Source organism: Berghia stephanieae, chromosome 4, assembly GCF_034508935.2.
Source record: "Berghia stephanieae isolate SIO BIC M18660-M18661 chromosome 4, UCSD_Bste_1.3, whole genome shotgun sequence".
Lineage (NCBI taxonomy): Eukaryota > Metazoa > Mollusca > Gastropoda > Nudibranchia > Aeolidiidae > Berghia > Berghia stephanieae.
Genome location: NC_088363.1, coordinates 36,394,187 through 36,414,747, shown reverse-complemented (window position 1 = coordinate 36,414,747; position 20,561 = coordinate 36,394,187). Strand labels below are relative to the sequence as shown.

The window sequence follows — 20,561 nt, the reverse complement described above, 5'->3', positions numbered from 1 at the left end:
AGTACATTGCAATAGACAAACATCATATCAAATGGGTAGCAAGCAATTGCTATTGTCCATTTCAAGTTATAGACACCATTTTAACTCCGGTTGTTTTCATGGGCTAGTTTCCTACATTCCTGTCCCATTAATAATGGGCTGTTTTGTTGTTTAGTTTGTTGTTTTGTTGTTTGTTTGGGGGTTTTTTCTTGTTGTTGTTGTTGTTGTTGTTGTTGTTGTTGTTGCTTGTTGCTTTTAAAGAGTTTTATTGTTTGTTTGTTTGTTTTTTGTTTGTTTGTTTGTTAGTTTTATTTTTGGTTTTGATTTTTGTTGTTGTTTATATTCTATATTTCAATTTTTGAGTTTTTAATTTTTTAATTTCTTTTGTTTTGTTTTTTGTTTTTGGTTTGATTTTTGTTTTGTTTTGTTGGTGTTGTTTTGTTTGTTTTTTGTTGTTTTTTTTTTGTTTCTAATTTAACATCTCAATTTTGAGGTGGTGGATGAGGTAAGTGAGGACTCGGGGTTTATGTTTTCTTTTCATGTAGATAACCACTGTCCCTGCCGTACCGCGCTGGATGGACTCATGACATGGTGAGGCCTTCACCCCGTTGAGTCTGGAATGGACTGTTTCCTCTTCTCTTCCACTTCCCGGAGGCTGGCCTGTCTCAAGAGAAACGTCGACACGTTGGCGGTATCTCTGGGGAGATGATGGGGGAAATTACACTGAGAATGATCTTGATTCTGGTGTTATGTGATGTAAGTGCTTTGAATTATGCTAATGACATTATTCAGATTGTTATTATTAGTATTATCGTCTTTATGATCACCAACACAATTGTCATTATCATCGTCATCGTCATCGTCGTAGTCATTATCATTAGTATCATCATCATCATCATCATCATCATCATCATCATCATCATCATCATCATCATCATCATCATCATCATCACCATCATCATCATCGTCATCATCAACCTCCTCATGTTCATGATCATAATAATGATAATAATAATAATAATAATAATAATAATAATAATAATAATAATAATAATAATAATAATAATAATAATAATAATAATAATAATAATAATAATAATAGTAATTATTATTATAATAATAATAATAATAGTAATAATATTAATACTAATAATATAATCAACAAACACGGCAGAAGCTGGTTTAATACTGGTATTTGTAGTAGCAGTATAAGATTAGTAAAACTCGTAGTATAAGTAGTAGTAGTAGTAGTAGTAGTAGTAGTAGTAGTAGTAGTAGTAGTAGTAGTAGTAGTAGTAGTAGTAGTAGTAATAGTGGCCACTTGACAGGTTCCCTTTTTGTTCTAGCACGGCTGATTATTCCCTTTAATTGAAACTAACTTGAATATTTAAAATGTTAATTCCTCTCCCTTCCGAATAAGGTATAGGTACATTAATTTATTTTGCCCGTGGGGTGTGGGATTATGGGTTGTATCTACAAACACTTATTTCCAGGTCTGCTATCCCAACATTAATTATGGACTTTATTTATCATTGTTGAAATGGATACTGTTTCGAGTTTGGTTTGAGAGAAAAAACACAATAATGAACCCATGACGATTTTGGTGATCGGACCTGCAAATAAGTCGGATTGTAAAAATGTTGAATGAAAAGGAGAACATTCATGCTATTAATAGTAGAAATAGTAGTAGTAGTAGTAGTAGTAGTAGTAGTAGTAGTAGTAGTAGTAGTAGTAGTAGTAGTAGTAGTAGTAGTAGTAGTAGTAGTGGCCACTTGACAGGTGCCCTTTTTGTTCTAGTACTTTGAGCACAACAGAAATTGAGCTTGTTATAATATAGCACAATATCCACTAAACGTGCTCAAAGCGTTTTACAAGGGGTCTATGGCAAACAGCAACACTTAACATTTAGAACGGGACATGACGCCTGTTAGACGATAATACCTTTTTCGGACAGAAACAACGCTGTTAACGGCCAGGTACTCATTTTACACCTGAGTACGGTGAGAGAATGTGAGTAAATAGTATTCCAAGGACTCAACTATGCGCCGAGCATGGCTCGAACCCAAGACCTTCCTATCCGAAAACGACTATTATACCAATAGACCACATAGCCTCAAAACAACAAAAAAAAAGCCATTAAAAATCACAATGAAATATTAGGCATATGTACTTATTAATCATAAAATGATGTAATTCGAACTTAAAACACGCATTGACGTTTCATAATTTTTAGTCTTTGACATTATAAACCCAAAATATCCCTTGTAAGGTACTGTTGTATTTTTAGAAACGGGTATATTGTTTTGGAGTTTTTAAAACTTTTATTTTATTATATAACTTACGCAGTAGGTTCTGTTGAGAATTTCCTGTCCGCTATGGAGTATTTTCTGTCGGTTTCAAACTGATATTGTATAGCTGTTGTTCCGTTTCCGTCGAAATCTGGGTCACTGGTGGCGTCAAGGTCGGTAGTCATGATAATCCTACTGTCCTTCCTGGATGTGATGGATGTGACGTCATCGGCGGATATCATCGCCAGAGGCGTCGGAACGCAAGGAGTACTTTTCTTGAGACTAGGCCGGGGACGATAGATGGCACCAGGGGATCGCATCTGGAGGAAACAGGGAGGAGGAAAGTGAAGAATTAAATGATAGAGGCAGACAAGACATTTGTACTCAGACGAAATAGGTTGTTAACTAAAATTGAGATACTTTTCTCAGTTTGCCTTAGGGTTCTTTCTTTCTTATCCAACCAACTCATTCTGTCCTTGGATGCGAAGAAAAAGTTTTCAGAAATGTGAGCTAAGACTAAGACCAATAAATAATTAGAACATCAGATTATTTTTTTCTCCTTTTCATAATGTAAGCCTTTGAAACATTATTTCTATCGAAACTTTTATTACAATGTCAGGATCTCTAATTATTATTATTATTATTATTATTATTGTTGTTATTATTATTATTATTATTATTATTTATTATTATTATTGTTATTATTATTATTATTATTATTATTATTATATTATTAAAATGTAGTAGTAGTAGTAGTAGTCGTAGTAGTAGTAGTAGTAGTAGTAGTAGTATTAGTAGTAGTATGTAGTAGTAGTGTAGTAGTAGTAGTAGTAGTTGTTGTTGTAGTAGTAGTAGTAGTAGTAGCAGTAGTAGTAGTAGTAGTAGTAGTAGTAGTAGTAGTAGTAGTAGTAGTAGTAGTAGTAGTAGTAGTAGTAGTAGTAGTAGAAGTAGTAGTGGCCACTTAACATGTGCCCTTTTCGTTCTAGTACGACTGGTTATTCCCTTTATACGAAACTAACTTGAGGTTTTAAAAATGTTAGTTCCTCTCCCTTCCGCCACCCCCCCCCCCCCCCCCCCCCCCTGAGTTTCCATTCCTATCAATTGCTCGACAGGAAACCTTTTTCAACAACTAATACCTTAAATTATAGCATGGTCTGAAACAAAGAGATATAACAAGGTTTGATTGTATACCCTTGGGGACTAATATTTAAATATAAAATTTTCACGCTATGAAAACAATAGCCACCATATTGAATCACTGCATTTATCTTACGCTTGACAAGTTTTCAATTCTGTCTTTGTCTTTGAGCAATTTTCTTGCCTTCATTCTTTTTTTGCATCTCGGTAAACAGAGAACCATGAACAGCACGTACGCCAGCAGAACCGCCACACCCAAGGTCACGACAAAAGCTATGAGACCGTAATCCCCGAAATAAACCTGAAGACGCTCTCGCTCTGGGACGCAGGTGGAGGAAGATGTGCCTTTGACGCTGTTTGGGATAGCGGTTGGAGCTGAAGTCTCTGATTGTTTAAATGTTGTTGTAGACTGAATCGTGGGCGTTGTTGTCATTGAGACTGTTGTTGCTTTTGTAGTTGTTGATTCTTCTGCTAATTTAAGTGTTGTTGAAAACTCGTTTATCTTTGTTACTGTTGATGGCATTGACTCTATTTTTGTCGAAGATTTTTGTTCAGTCTTTGATGATGACTCAGGAGCTTGAGAAGTGACGCCATCAACCACAGTTTCTGTCTGTTTGGAATCAACGGTCGAGTATGATGTCGGTTGAGTTGATACTTCCGTTGTTACGTTCATTTGGCCCGTGTTAGGGTTTTCAGTCATCGCCAAATCCCTTTTGAATCTAGAATTTGGGAATAGAATGGTTCCAAGACCATTTTCCAACAGCCATTCTAACTCAGGCCCTCGCAACTGGAATGTTTGTGAAGTAACGTCTTTGTTTAGAACAGCAGGTTTTCCTCTATCACCGTCACTTCCTGAAATGGGTGCCTCCATTCTTGTCCAGGATTTGTGTGGTCTTCGTAGCATAGCCGACTCACCTGGAAATGAAAATAAAGAAATAGAAAATAAATGGTAAGTGTCTTTGTGATGTGGTTTTTATAATTCATTTTTGGTTTGATTTGATTTTGTTTTTGTTTTGTCTTGTTTTGCTTTGTTTTGTTGTTTTTTGTTTTGTTTTGGTTTTTTTTTTTTTTGTTGGGTTTTTTTCGGGGGTTGGGGCTTTTAGGGGGAAGGGATAGTTTTGTTGTTGCTTTTTTGTTTTGTTTTGCTTGGGGATTTTTGTTTGTGTTTTGTGGGGGGCTTTTTGGGGCTTTTTTTTGGGGGGGGGCATCAATTGTCATATATGCGTTTTGTTTGTTTTGTTTGTTTTTTTATTAAAGCCTTAGTTATAATAGTTTTTGACAAGTTGGAGTTTTCTGGCCAAAATTTTAATTGCGTGTTAACTCACTCAATCCTAGAGATTTTGCTAGATTTCAAAATTGGAAAAAATGTATTAAAAATGAGCATGTACTTAGATAGTTGTATTCAACTAACATTAACATGCAAAAACTAAAAACGTTAGCTTTGATATTACGCCTATAATTTGTCTCAAAAAAAAAGGTAATGAATAGGCATGGGGTAAAAGTAACCCGGGTAAACTACGGATATAGTCGGTGTTAGGGTTGAGTGAGTTAAGCGCGTTGCAGACAGTTGGTATAAATATTCTCATTATCGTCATGTACTCATCTTGTCGTTAAAATGGAAATCAGATCGAGTGCACAGCATCCACAATCCACACTTGAACGGGATTTCAACTTGAGGTGAATGGTAGTGACTTGACGTCTAGTGCAATTAACGCTCTCTCTCTCTCTCTCTCTCTCTCTCTCTCTCTCTCTCTCTCTCTCTCTCTCTCTCTCTCTCTCTCTATCTATCTATCTATCTATCCATCTATATATCTCTCTATATCTCTCTCTATATATATCTCTATTCATCTATCTATCTATCTATCTATCTATCTCTATCTATCTATCTATCTATCTCTCTCTCTTTTTCTCTCTCTCTGTCTCTCTCTCTCACTCTCTCTCTCTCTTTATCTTTATCTTTCTCCCGCTCGCTCGCTCTTACTCTCACTTTTCTTCTCACTATCTCACTCTTTCTCTCGGTCCTTTCTCTTCTCTCTCTCTCTCTCTCTCTCTCTCTCTCTCTCTCTCTTCTCTCTCCTCTCTCTCGGTCAATTTAATCTCTCTTCTCTCTTCCTCTTCTCTATCTCTCCTCCTCTCATCTTCTCTCATCTCTCTCTCTCTCACAGACACTCACACACACACACATACACACACGCACACTCATATATCCCTTCTCTTCCCTCTTTCTATCTAACTAATCCATCTATATTATCTTCACGCGACGGCATCACAAGAAATGAACAGTTAACATCAATAGGACTGTTCTGTGTCCCTTCCTTAGAAAAAGATCTCGAGATGATATAACTTGATTGGGATAAAGTCGACGTACGCTCATATATTGTACGTGGGTTAACTCTCTCTCTCTCTCTCTCTCTCTCTCTCTCTCTCTCTCTCTCTCTCTCTCTCTCTCTCTTTACCTGCCATTTTCAGGATTTTCCCTAAAACCCCACAACCAACTAACAAAAAATATATCTTTTTTCACTCAAACACAAAAGCAGTAAGTTCTTTCTATACATAATGTCTTTAGCAAAACATACTCTCTACAACACACTGTTTATTCTCGTTGAATTTGATGATGTAGAAAAGAAATTTGATTAAGAAAATTGTTGGTTGTATCCTAACGAATGTGACGATTTTCCTATAGTTGGTAAGGAGAGGGTTAAAGTCAAATGTCCAGGATAGTTTGAGTTCATAATTCATTATTTCTACAATGGGACTGTCTCAATAAATAAGCGCACCGTTTTGATAAAGTTTCGAAAACTATAAATAAAAATGAACCAAATTAGATTTTCTTGAAAACATTTGAATGAATAAAACATTCAATAAAAGTGAGTTAAAATGAATGAATGAGGGAATATACAAGCGAAAGAAAATTAATGTGAAAAGCTCATTTACCCCTCAAAAATTGTCACTAGTGATATTTTAACATTTTTTTTTTACATTTTATTCTATACAACATATTATTTCACGTCCCTCTATCAATGTCGTTCTATTCAACCCGTCTCTGCCTGACATTTTGTTGGCTGGGCTGAACTAGAGCCGGAAAAGTATATTGATGCTAGGAGTTTAGATAAAATATTCACAACATCCGCCAGCCTAATTATCCATACCAACACACAGTACCGTATGTAACCTTTAACGATTTTAGTCTGATTGATGTAATTTACTGAGAAACTATCAATAAGGGGCTGTCTAAAAATGATAATAAAGCTGAGTGACGTCAACTTCGTTCCCTCTATAAACAGAGGAACTCATTCTTCAGAATATGTGGCTATGCATAGGTTTTTCCATGTTTGTTTTTAAGGGATTTACGGCGCTTGCAACACATTAAGCTCATATCAGCGCCAGTAAAAAAGGACGAAAATGGGATAGTAAACAGTTGTAGAATTACAATTAAGGAACCCCAGAAAATGTAAGACAAACGGGAATTGGTTCAAACAGGAGACAGATATAGATTCCAAGAGCACATGATCAAAGTACTTCGTTTTAGATCACCTAAAATCTCATCCAAACACAAGTACAGGTCCCCACTAAGAGGAATACACTCAAATATAATATGTAAACAAAACATAATACAGTGCATAACAGAGAGATGATTTACAAGGGGGGAAAAATCATCTCCCAAAACTAACTATACATTTGACTGTTTCCCTCTCAGCCAGGGTATCCGGCCAGGGTCAGGAAAAAACCAAGAAATCTCATTCCAAGACAAAGACAGAAAGCAAGTTGGAAAACAGATATAAGGGAATAGAAAACACAGTAAGTACCTCCCTGCCCAATATGGGAGGTCAGGAACTCCATCCAGACATATTCCCATGTTGATATTATAATAGTGGCAACGCAGAAATTCTTATTCACAATTCACACATCATACATCATCTCTTAAAGGAATATAGTCTCAGGACATATTGCCACTTCTGCCAGAAAATCATTATCTATCTTCTATATTATTTGAATAGTGAGTTTATGCTTCCATCTCATGATAAAAGGACGTAGCGTAAGTCCAATGGGGTTAGTTTTGAGCAATAGTCGGAAATGTATTCGAAATTCTAAAGATTTGTTTTAAATTTAAATTTCAAAATTTTGTAATTATAACAATGTTATATTGCACATTATTCAACCCCTCTCCGTAAATGGTAACGCTTAAAGATATCATGTTTACAATCATGATTTGTGACGTCAGATTATCAATCGTAAATTTCACTAAAAATCAGATTCTTTCAAAAGAAGTATTATTTGAATGTTTTCGAACATGTCCTTTATTCAGATATAACGAAATCAGAATCGATTGAAAGGTAGAATAAAAGATTTCTTACACTCTTCCGTTTTGGAATTCGAACTTTGTTCCCAACGCGCACTCGCAAGTTCCTGCAGCGGTTGAGAACACTTCCGGAATTAAAAAAAAACAAGAGAGTCAGAATCGTTTATTAATACGTGATTCAGATAGCATTGTGCACCACGAAACTGGGATTCCCATAATACAAAAAGCTCATTTTTTTTTTGTTTACTTTGGCACTTACGCCCTTTTACCATAAGTCAGCAATATGGATATGCGTAGACATTAACACTTAAATCGATGTGCGCACATAAGAATTGCCTACCTAAGTGCTCATGAATGTGAATAAATCTTACATCATGCAATATATATCCTCATTTAACCGACTTGTGTACAGGGACGTCAAATAATATGAACTAGGATTGTTGGATTTATTAAATTCAGTGGCGGTTGTTGTTATAGAGCTGCAGTGCCGAGCCCCTCTCGCTGACAATATTATTAGATCTTCCGTGTCTATTACATAATCTTAAGCGAAGCTATGTTCAAAGAATCATTCAAACTCTCTCAAACAATCCCAGAATTATAATTAGCATTAAAAAAATGGTTCGGCTATAATCATGCTTGACATGTCAATCCAGAATATTGGAATCTCTGACTAAATTTTCTGTGAACCGCCGCTGACTGAATTTATTGTATTATAAATATCAACGATATTAGTTGCTCTCTCTCTCTCTCTCTCTCTCTCTCTCTCTTTCTCTCTCCGTCTCTCTCTCTCTCTTTCTCTCTCTCCCTCTCTCTCTCTCCCACTCTTTCTCTCTTACTCTCAGCCTATCTATCCATCTCTCTGTCTGCCTCTCCCTCTGTCTCATTCTCTCTCTCTCTCTCTCTCTCTCTCTCTCTCTCTCTCTCTCTCTCTCTCTCTCTCTCTCTCTCTCTCTTACTCTCAGCCTATCTATCCATCTCTCTGTCTGCCTCTCCCTCTGTCTCATTCTCTCTCTCTCTCTCTCTCTCTCTCTCTCTCTCTCTCTCTCTCTCTCTCTCTCTCTCTTCTCTCTCTCTCTCTTCTCTCTCTCTCTCTCTCTCTTTTTTTTTTTTTCTCTTTTTTTTCTCTTTTTTTTCTTTTTTCCCCTTCTTCTCGTTTTTCTGAGTTTAATTTTATAGTTCCAGAAGAGTAGCAAAACAGACATAACAAATATTTTCCCGAACAACATTGCTAATGCATAAGCAATTATCTTTGTAGCAAATACACGTTTCCGCTATACAGAGCGACGGAGTGGAACAATCTAACACAACAACAAAATTATTTGACTCTGAAAATCGGACAACTTCAGCAGAACATTACAAACTGATTTATCCAGAAAATTATTGTAACAGAAAAAATTATAAGGTGTATTTATATCAGCAGAGGCACTCGAACCCAGGACGTTCCTATCCGAAGGCGAGTGTCATACCATTTGAGTACATAGCCCAACATGAATATACAAACGTTTTGCCTAGACGTTTCAGGAAGGAATATACAGAGATAATCAAACAATACAGAGACCTGGTGTCAGTCAACAACAATCACCCTTGATATTCTTGTGAACAAAATGAGAAATACTAATCTCGCCCAAATCACACCAAAAAATCCACCAAAAAACTCCCCACGAAAGTGTCCGATGTGGGGATCGAACCCAGGACCTTCCATAGTTCAATGTTTTGTTTTATTAGAGCCAGTTCGCCCTCCCATTCAACTAATTTATATTGTGGGTTATTTGAGTTTCTATATCAGTTACATGTTGGATCTAGCTGGGGCCAGCGTGGTTCAGCGTTACGGTCTCTTTGCTTCGTACCCGAAAGGTACCGGGTTCGATCACCCGCCGCTGCGCTGTGTGGCCTTGAGCAAGTCATCTCGCCTTAGCTCAATTTGCGGCGCTGCATTGGAATAGACCCAAGAGACAAATTTCCCCTATGTGATGAATAAAGGGAATTTTATTTACAAAACGATGTTAGCATTACGCATAGATCTGAACAAGTGTATATGAACGGTGTCAGACAAAGCATGAAAGATTGAGATTGAGCTTTTTATATAGCGCAATATCCACTAAACGTGCTCAAAGCGCTTTACAAGGGGTCCCTGGTCAGCAGCAACATTTAACATTTAGGACGGGAAATGACGCCTGTTAGGCGATATTACATTTTTTTCGAACAGAGACAACGTTGTTAACGGCCAGGTACTCATTTTACACCTGAATACGGTGAGAGAATGTGAGTAAAGAGTCTTTTCCAAGGACGCAACTATGCCCCGAGCGAGGCTCGAACCCAAGACCTTCCGATTCGAAAGCGAGTGGCATACCACAAGACCATATAGCCGCACAGAAGAAATATTCAAGACAAAAAAAACATCTTATAAAAACAGTCTGTGTTGACTGGGAATGAACCTCAGACTTCTTGATGACTGGTCAGACGTGCTACCATTACACCACAGAGGTTCCCGATGGTTGGAACACTGTGAACCCCACGCCTGTATCACACAACACAAACAATGAGCACGAGAAGATGAGGACGAAGACATTTTGAGTAGCTCCATTTTTAAAAATTTTTTTTTCAAATAATCAGATTGTGAAATATGGAGCTGGCACCAGTGTAAGATAAACCCCCAAAAAATAAAAGTTTTCCTCGACTGGGATCGAACTTCAGACCTTCGGTCTACCTATCAGACGCGCTACCATTACTATCTTACACCGGTGCCTCCTCCCTAATTTCTCAATTTTCATTACGTAAGACGTACATCTGTAGCTCTATAAAGTACACAAGGACATCAATTTTAAATGTCAAAGACTTTCTCCGATCCGAGGTGTCTACCAAAATGCGTGTTATGTTTTGTGATCACGTGATGAAACTGACCTTTACACCCACAATAGAACTAATAGAGTAACAGAGTGGTGTGACACAAGTTTTCAGATCAGAAAGTTCTGAGTTCGAGCCTGGTTCGGCGCATAGTTGAGTCTTTGGAAAGGCTCTTTACTGACATTCTCTCACCGTACTGATGTGTAAAATGAGTATACCTGGCCGTTAACAGCGTTGTCTCTGTCGGAGAAAAAAAATCTAATATCGCCTAAAAGGCGTCATGTCTCGTTCTACATATTACGTGCTGCTGTTGGTCAATGACCCTTTGCAAAGCGCTTTGAGCACGTTTAGTGTATATTGCGCTATATAAAAGCGCATGGTCAATGTTCATCGAGATACAGGATAAAAACAGGCACATCAACACAAAACGTTGTTGTCATTACGCAAGACGTAGATATATGAATGTAGCAAGGACATAAATTAAATGTCAAAGATTTTCTCCGATCCGAGATGTCTACAAAAATGCGTGTTATGTTTTGTGATCACGTGATGAAACTGTCCTTGACACCCACAATAGAACTAACAGAGTAACAGTGACTTTATCATTTCGCCCCCCCCCCCCTTCCCCCTCAACTTATTTATTGTTAATACGCTTCAATAGTCGTAACGTCACTTCCCTTGTAATGGCGCATGGTAACTTAGTAACTGGCTCTAAACTATCGGAACAATGGCGAACGCATTTATGAAATATTTCTCCCACGAGCATAAAAACGTATCCAGAGGGAAAAAAATATAAATCTGATAATGTTTTGACGTTTACATATTCTGATCACAAAACATATGAAAAGTTCTAGCCAGCATGAAGAATAAAAAGCACAGATTTTCTTTGTTTAGAACCACGATGACCGCCGTTGCTGGGCGACGTGACATCAGACTATTGAATCCAATTGTTCCATTTCACAACAACAACACAAAACGATGTTTATTGAATCCAATTGTTCCATTTCACAACAACAACACAAAACGATGTTGTCATTACACATGACATACAACTGTAGCCAAAGTGCGGATATTATGTGGTCTTGTGATAGGACACACGCTTTTGGATCAGAAGGTCTTGGGTTCGAGCCTTGCTTGGCGCTTAGTTGAGTCCTAGGAAAAGGTTCTTTATTTACTCACATTCTCTCACCTTAATCAGGTGTAAAAGAAGTATCTGGCCATTAACAGCGTTGTCTCTGTCGGAAAGAAAAATGTCTCGTTCTCCATGTTACGTGAAACTGTTGGTCAGGGACCCTTTGCAAAGCGCTTTGAGCACATTTAGTATATAGATAGTTCGAAGATGACGGCACTCAGGTCTTTGTTATTGTTTTTTGCCATCCGAGTTTATGAGTAATTCTCACTATGCTGTATTAACCTTACTATATGCGATCATGGTTACACAAAGTTTTGTGTGTCGGTCCGTTATACTTCCGGATGTCAATGTTGTGAGTTTTTTAGGCAAGCGCATACTATCTATATTGCACTAAATAAAACCTCAAGGTCAATGTTCGTCTAGATACAGGATAAAACCCCATTACAAAACCACAAAACGTTGTTGTCATTCCGCAAGACGTAGATCTATATGAATGTAGCAGCTATAGTAAACAAAGACATCTGGGTGGGGAGCCAGACCTCCCATAGCGGGCAGGGAGGTACATGCTGTGTCTTCTATCCCACCATACCCGTTTTCCAATTGTTTTCTGTCGTCTTGGAGTGAGATTACTTGGTTTTGTCCTGACCCTGGCTGGGAGGGAAACAGTCAAATGCATAGTTATTGTTTTGGGAGATGATATTTTTTTCCTTGTAAATCATCTCTCTGTTATGTATTATTATGTTTGTTATTTTTAATGAATAATGTAAGCATTTGAGTGTATTCCTCTTTGTTGGGTTTTGTGCTTGTGTCCGGATGAGACTTATAGGTGATCTCAAACTAAGTACATTGATGGTTTGCTCTTGGAATCTGCATCTGATCCCTATTTGTTCCCAGTTCCCCTTTGTCTTCCTTTCTCTTGGGTGCTTTAATTGTAATTCTAGAACTTTTTACTATCCCATTTTCTTCCTTTTTACTGGCGCTGATATAACCTAAATGTGTTGCAAGCGCCGTAAAACCCTTAAAAACAAAAAAAAAAAACAAACAAAGACATAAATATCAATGACTTCCACCTAATAGGGGTCTACCAAAATGCGTGTTATGTTTTGTGATCATGTAACGAAACTGACCTTTACACCCACAATAGAACTAATAAAGTAACACACAGTGACTTTATCAATTCGATACCTAGAGTCAGAAAAGAACACGATGACCTTCGTTGATGACCATCATCGTGAGGTGAGCAAAAATAAATGCTTACTTTTTTTTTTTTTTTTGGTTTTTGTTTGTTTTGTTTGTTTGTTTTTTTTTTTTTTGTTTAGTTTTGTTGTTTTTTGTTTGTTTGTTTGTTTGTTTTTTGTGATCGTGTAATGAAACTAACCTTTACATCCGCAATAGAACGAATGGAGTACCAGAGACTTTATGAATTCGATACCTTGAGTCAGTAAAGAACATGATGACCTTCGATGATGACCATCATCGTGAGGTGAGCAAAAAAAATGCCTCCTTTTTTATTTTTTATTATTTTTTTTTTGTTATTTTTTGTTTTGTTTTGATTTTTGTTTGTTTGTTTGTTTGTTTTAATTGGGTTTTTTTTTTCGGGGGGGGGGGGGGGATCGTGTAATAAAACTAACCTTTACACCCACAATAGAACTAATGGAGTACCAGTGACTTTATCATTGCGATACCTAGAGTCAGAAAAGAACATGATGACCTTCGATGACCATCATCGTGAGGTGAGCAAAAAAAAAAAATGCTTACTTTTTTTTTTCTTTTTGGTTTTTGTTTTTGTTGTTCTGTTTTTGTTTGTTCGTTTGTTTGTTTGTTTGTTTTTGGTTTTTTGTGATCATTTAATGAAACTAACCTTTACACCCGCAATAGAACGAATGGAGTACCAGTGACTTTATCGACTCAGCGATAACATAATGACCTTCGATGACCACGTTCCTGAGGTGAGCAAAAAGAATTTCGTAATGTTGTGATAGTAGTGACTTTTAGCAACGTAATCGACGCGCCGCCGTCAAAACCACGTGATTCATAAGAAATGTGTGAAGGTTGGAACCAGAATCAAACACGCAGTCTTTTCTGTCGTATTCTGACAAATTATATATTTTAAACATTTTGGCTGGAATTTTTAAACTTTTAATACCGATAACTTTAATAAACCTTAAAGGCCAGAGCAAAATGGATGTATTTATGTGTATTATTATTTATTTATTTATTTATTTATTTATTTATTTATTTATTTATTATTATTATTATTATTATTATTATTATTATTATTATTATATCATCATCATCATCATCATATAATATTATTAATAATTATATTATTATTATTATTATCATTATTATCATTATAATAATAATAATATCATTATTATTATTATTATTATTATTATTATTATCGTCATCATAAATATTTTTTGTTATTATTTTAATTAGTAGTAGTCGTAGTAGTAGTAGTAGTAGTAGTAGTAGTAGTAGTAGTAGTAGTAGTAGTAGTAGTAGTAGTAGTAGTAGTAGTAGTAGTAGTAGTAGTGGCATGTAAGAAGGAAAATGTTGTCCTACGATTTATCAAACGCAACACATCAAGCTGTCTAAAATAGATTAAACATTAATACTATAAAATCTCAGTTAAACCAAAACTGAACAATGCTGTTATACTCTGAAAAAAAACATGTATTTAAAATTTTGGTCAGAAGACTTGTCTTTCAAATATCGATCGATTTAAATCACAATTATCTTGGCAAAAACTCTAAAACCTGGGACTTACGAAGCCCCCGGTTTCCGAGTTCTTCCCTGCATAAGGGTCATTTTAATCGATTGATGTTTGAAGGACGATTTTTTTGGCCAAAATTTTTTTAATGCGTGCTATTTCTGAGTATGACAATGTGGTTGATCAGTCTGGAACAACCTGAGCAATATTGAAACCTTTAAAGATGAACTGCAGACTTTCCGGGAAGTACTATAAATTGTCTTCATATTTTTCTTTACTGGGTGTGGGAATATGCAACATCGACAGTAATGTTCATTCTTAGTAAATTAGTCGATTTAAAAGTTGATGATGATGATGATGATGATGATGATGATGATGATGATGATGATGATGATGATGATGATGATGATGATGATGAAAAAGTTGAAGAGGATATATAACAAGAAGTCTAAAACCGAAATTCACAGGTTGACGACTATAATTTGACAAGTGAAGTGTTATTTCAATCGATCAATATCTTAATTTTTGTTGTTGTTTTTTAATCTCTAGCCAAAACTGAATGTGTGAGTGAGTGAAAACTGAAATTAATATATAAATGTGTTTTGTAAGAATACAGCGATTAGATAGCTTTTAAGAAAAAGCAAGATAGTTTTTTGATTAGTAAGCAATGTCTCTGAATGTCACTAATGTGATGAAAACGTACCATTCGCTCCAGGGTTCAGACCAATAACAATGAGACACAGCGTTTCAGTGGCGATGATCACCAAGGACGACAACCTCCCGTCCATTCTGTCCACGACCTTTGATTAACGGAGTCTGTAAAAGGAAACAATGGGGAGATTGTTGGATGGAGAGACTCGTATATTTATGGTAATATAGTACTATGCGTCTTTATTCTGCCCTTTTTTTTCTCTCATTATTACATATACTCATGCCCTCTATATCTTTAGGGGTAAAATTGTATAGGCCTTTTTTTCGGTTTGCTACTTTGGGTAACACTACCAGCTCATGCCTCAGGATACCCCAAATTTTGTAAACAAATGGAGATTGGCACCTGACCTTTGCCATAAATTGATGGTTTCTAGACACCGTGAACTCGTCTTGTGGCTACTATGACTGGTACGAATTTTTACTATATTAATATTATCTTATAGTTGAAGTCCCAGGTTATTCAAACTAACGAAAGAGTGAAAATGGAGAGGCTTCGTATGGGAACAAAACAGACAATGGACGTTTCGGGTACAAACCCTAAATAAAAATAAACGTCAATTGTCTGTTTTGTTCCCATATGAAGCCTCTCCAATTTCACTCTTTTGTTAGTATTTTACGATCACCGGATTCAGGCAGCCCCTACCGTTTTTTCTACTTTTCCAGGTTATTCAAACAACTTAAAGTGCTTACAGTTTTAAAAATGATGTCAGTTATAATATATTATTATATTATAACTAGTTAATGGGAGCGATCTATATTCATGTTTTTGTCCAACCTCGTCATCGATCACATGATATGTTGGACATTTCTCAATAAATGTAAACACACTGCTTTGTTTATGAAAAATATGTTAATATACCAATGAGTTCGGTGAGCAAAACGACCAATTGTGACGTTGGATATTTCTCAAACTGTGAACACTTCTCACTATGTGGGTCATTTTGAGCACACTTTGCAATGTGACCAATGACCTCGAGCACATGGAAATGTAATATAGATCATGCCCATAGAAAATTTCAATGTCTAGGTTTAATTATTTAAATATAAAAAAATATTGTTACGGACGACCCATAGCCAACTTCAGAACTTGCCCACCACCTGAGCATATTGATGACGCATAGTCTTATTACATATTGTCTCACCGTACTCAGGTGTAAAATGAGTACCTGGCCTTTAACAGCGTTGTGTCCCAAAAAAATTGTAACATCGCCTAATAACAGGCGTCGTGTCTAGTTCTACATGTTAAGTGTCGCTGTTGGCTAGGAACCCTTTGTGAAGCGCTTTGAGCACATTTCGTGGATATTGTGCTATATAAAATTAAGATCAAAAAGCTCAAAAACTCAAGATAAATCCACTTCTCGGGGTCCGAGTATTCCCGACACATTATCGTCTATTGTGCGCGGCTATGTTGTCTTGTGGTGAGACACTCGCTTTCGGATCAGAAGGTTCTGGGTTTAAGCCTCGCTCGGCGTATAGTTGAGTCCTTGGAACAGACACTTTTCTCATATTGTCTCACCGTACTCAGGTGTAAAATGAGTACCTGGCCGCTGACAGCGTTGTCCCTGCCCGATAAAAAAAACTGTTACATCGCCTAACAGGCGTAATGTCCCGTCCTACATGTTAAGTGGCCAGGGAACCCTTGTAAAGCGCTTTTAGCACGTTTAGTGAATATTGCTCTATATAATATTATTTTTTTATGCGACCAGAGCTAGCATTATATAGCGGGAAAAGACTCCCTTAACAAATGTGCACTATTATTATTCTTATTAAAGTAGAGCATTTATATAGATCAATATCGACTAAACGCGCTCAAAGCGCTTTACAAGGGGTCCCTATCCAACAGCAACACGTAACATATAGAACGAGACATGAGGCCTGCTAGGCATTTTTTTCCGACAGAGACAACGCTGTTAACGGCCAGGTACTCATTTTACACCTGATACGGTGAGAGAATATGAGTAAAGAAACCTTTTCCAAGGACTCAACTAAGCGCCGAGCGAGGCACGAACTCAGGACCTTCCGATCCGAAAGCGAGTATCATACCATGAGACCACATAGCCGCACAACGTGACGAAATACGCACGAAGAATGAGAGAGAGCAAGATGGACTAAAACAAAGACAAAACAGAAATGGCCATAAAAGCAAAACAACTCACAGAATGGTGGAATTGTCCAAAAGTCCTCTTTAGAACAACACACAAACATCATTACAATGACAGCCATGGTGACGAAGTCAGTATGAGGATGTAAGGAATAAATAAATGTTCCAATATAAGTGACAAGTTAAGGGTTTTCCCGTTTAGATTTTGGGTTAAGTATAATCGAGTATGATAAGGTACATGTCAAAACAAACCATCCAGAAGTGACTTTTAAATTGTACTCTTAAATTTAAGCGCTTAGAGTCTGGTGTCTCGGAGTTATAGCACTATATAAGTTTCCATCATTATTATTATTTTTAGTATTGTACAATGTCAAAATAATTGAAACAAACTGTACCCTTAGCGTTCGAAGCAAAGACCGTAACACTCAGCCACGCTTCCCGACAAGAAACCATGCCCTTGAACGCGGCTTCGTTATTAACTCACTCAGCCCTAACACCGAATATATCCGTTGTTTACCCGGGTTACTTTTAGCCAATGTCTATTTATTACATTTTTCTGAGACAAATTATAGGCGTAGTATCAAAGCTAATGTTTTTAATTTTTACATGTTAATGGAAGTTGAATAAAGCTATCTATTCACGTGCTAATTTTTTTATACATTTTCCAATTTTGAAAAGTAGCGAGAATCTCTAGGATTGGGTGAGTTAATGTCGTCGCTTTGGTTTTTCCACTAAGGAATGTAGACCTGCCAACCTGGACTTGGAAAAATTCGTAATTTTCAGGGGTTTTAAAATAGTAGACACTAGAACTACTAGTAAAAATTACCAATTTGTCATTAATATGTTAAAATATTGTTTTTAACTCCCTTATAAAACTAGCTACGGCAACAAAACTTTGATTTCAAGAAGTTTTATTGTGTCAAAGATCTATATAGGTAGAATGAATTTGACGTCACTCGGGTCTTTGTTATTGTTTTTTGCCATCCGCGTTTATGAGTAATTCTCACTAAACTGCATTAACCAGACTATAAACGTTTAAGATTACACATCGTTTTGTGTGTTGGTCTATTATACTTCCGGATGGCAATTTGTGAGCTTCTTAGCCAAGCGCACACTATCTATATACTTGTCGGTTTGGAGCCAAAAACCCGTAGTTCTAAGAAATTTTCGTAGTAGTAGGCAGATCTGAGAGTGTCAACTAACCACTCAGGTTGTCCGAATTGAGCAAGTTTGAGGGTTGATAATATTATTGTTCAATTGAAAAAAATAAAATGAAAGTACATGTAGCGGGCTCGAACTCGAGTCCTTCCGGACACAGTGCAATACCTTGTGTGGCTATGTGGTCTCGTGGTATGACACTCGCCTACGGTTTGGAAGGTACTGAGTTCGAGCCTCGCCCTCGGCGCATAGTTGAGTCTTTGGAAAAGGCTCTTTACTCTCTCACCGTACATCAGATGTAAAATGAGTACCTGTCCGTTAACAGCATTGTCTGTCCTAGAAAATGGTTATATCGCCTAAAAGGCGTCATGTTTCGTCCTACATGTAAAGTGTTGCTGTTGATTAGGGACGCGTTGTGAAGCGCTTTGGCATGTTTAGTGGATGTTGCGCTGTATAAAAGCTCAATTTTTTAAATAATAATTTGGTCAGCCGCCTACCCCTCTCTCTCTCTCTCTCTCTCTCTCTCTCTCTCTCTCTCTCTCTCTCTCTCTCGCTCTCTCTCTCTCTCTCTCTCTCTCGCTCTCTCTCTCTCTCTATCTCTCTCTCTCTCTCCATATATATATATATATATATATATGTGTGTGTGTGTGTGTGTGTGTGTGTGTGTGTGATAAATGAAACGACAAAAGCACACATTTGGAAATGTGGGCTTCCCAGATTTTTTTGTTTTTTTTAATAATCACATAGCAGTCAAAAGTGGGCGTTGCCAACCCCCTGAAAATGTGTCAATCATCAATTCATCTATATAGGGTTCAACAGTCGTGACGACACTTCCCTCGTAATTACATATAATAACTTAGTAACTGGTTCCAGACTATCGGAACACTCTCGACGCCCTTATGAAATACTTCTCCGACGAGCATAGAAGTGTATCCAGAAGAGAAAAACATTATAAATCTGATCATGTTTTGACTTTTATACATGCTGATCACATGATGACATGTGAAAACGTTTTCGCCAGCATGAAGAATAAAAAGTTCCGATTTTCTTTGTTTATAACCAAGCTGCTCGTTGCTGGGCGGACGTGACATCAAACTATTGAATCCTTTTTGTTTCGTTATCGGCATAAACTGCTTTGTGTTTTAACCAAAAACCCAATGTGTACATACGTTTATGAGACCAGGGACGTAAAACCATGAATGAAAGGATTTAATACTGGACTATTTATTTTTGACAATAAATTAAAATAAAACTGGAAGAAATTGCAAAATAATTAAATATTGATTTTTAAAAGGAGGTCTTTGAACGATTTGAAATGTATTCCTTTGAAGGTAAAATCATGATTTTAAAATTCAACATTATATAGATACTCAGTTTGTCGATATAATTATAATTGTAATGATTTCTTTATCACTAAGATAAAAGTGTGAAGTCCCAGTTTTGAGAAGATTTGCCACGATGAGGAGAGTCGTTTAACCCTCTCCTTACCACCTATTGGAAAATAATCACATTTATTACGATGCAACCGTCACTTTTTCATCCAGATTTCATTTCTTTTTGCTATAGCTACAAAAACTTGACATTCTTTAATAGAGCTTATATTGTCGAACAATATTACGTATGAAATGTTCTTGTTGCGTTTCTGGAAGAGTAAGATATGTCTGTTTTTGTGTTGGGTGGGTGTGGAGCTTTGGGGGAAATTCTGAAAAAGGCTGGTAAGGAGAGGGTTAAACTGATCGGTTATTTCAAAGATCGGTTATATGGCCAAATTTTTTAATGCATGTCTTTCTAGGGTACGGGAGTTAACTGGTGAAAAATAATTATTATTTATTATAATTATTTATAATTATCCTTTGTGAAAAAAAAAAGAATCTCAAGACACATCTTTACTGTATTTGCTTTTATTATTTTTTTTCTTCTTAAATGTTTTTGTGTGTGTGAGTGTTGTTTTTCTATTTGGGGGGGGGGGTTCTTTTGTTGTTTTTTTTAAATTGTTTTTTGTGATTTTGTTTTGTCTGTTTTTTTCTTGGTTTTTTTTTTGTTTTGTTTTGTTCTTGTTTGTTGTTTGTTTTGTTTCTGTTTTTGTTTTTTCTTCAAATTGATAATTTACATTCCAAGTGCCCAGAACTTGTGTTTTACACGAGAATGAGCGCTGTATAAATGTACATTATTATGAATATTATTATATCACTGGT

General features: G+C 36.5%; 1 protein-coding gene across 7 annotated transcripts in view; it reads right to left on the bottom strand.

The window, feature by feature from the left end:
• Positions 1 to 285: 285 nt before the first annotated feature.
• Positions 286 to 20,561, bottom strand: part of LOC144970517 (uncharacterized) — a 68,961-nt gene continuing 48,685 nt past the window's right edge. For 3 of the 7 annotated variants that reach the window (XM_078910243.1, XM_078910240.1, XM_078910242.1), the window contains exons 2-6: positions 17,264 to 17,290; positions 15,100 to 15,212; positions 3,541 to 4,319; positions 2,322 to 2,587; positions 286 to 676 (exon numbers count right to left, since the gene is read on the bottom strand). In XM_078910243.1, coding sequence (XP_078766369.1) covers positions 580 to 676; positions 2,322 to 2,587; positions 3,541 to 4,319; positions 15,100 to 15,184 — 1,227 coding nt within the window. In that variant the 5' untranslated portion in view covers positions 15,185 to 15,212; positions 17,264 to 17,290 and the 3' untranslated portion in view covers positions 286 to 579. The remainder of the gene's footprint in view (positions 677 to 2,321; positions 2,588 to 3,540; positions 4,320 to 15,099; positions 15,213 to 17,263; positions 17,291 to 20,561) is intronic. The other 4 variants (XM_078910246.1, XM_078910244.1, XM_078910241.1 and 1 more) reach the window with 3 other exon arrangements.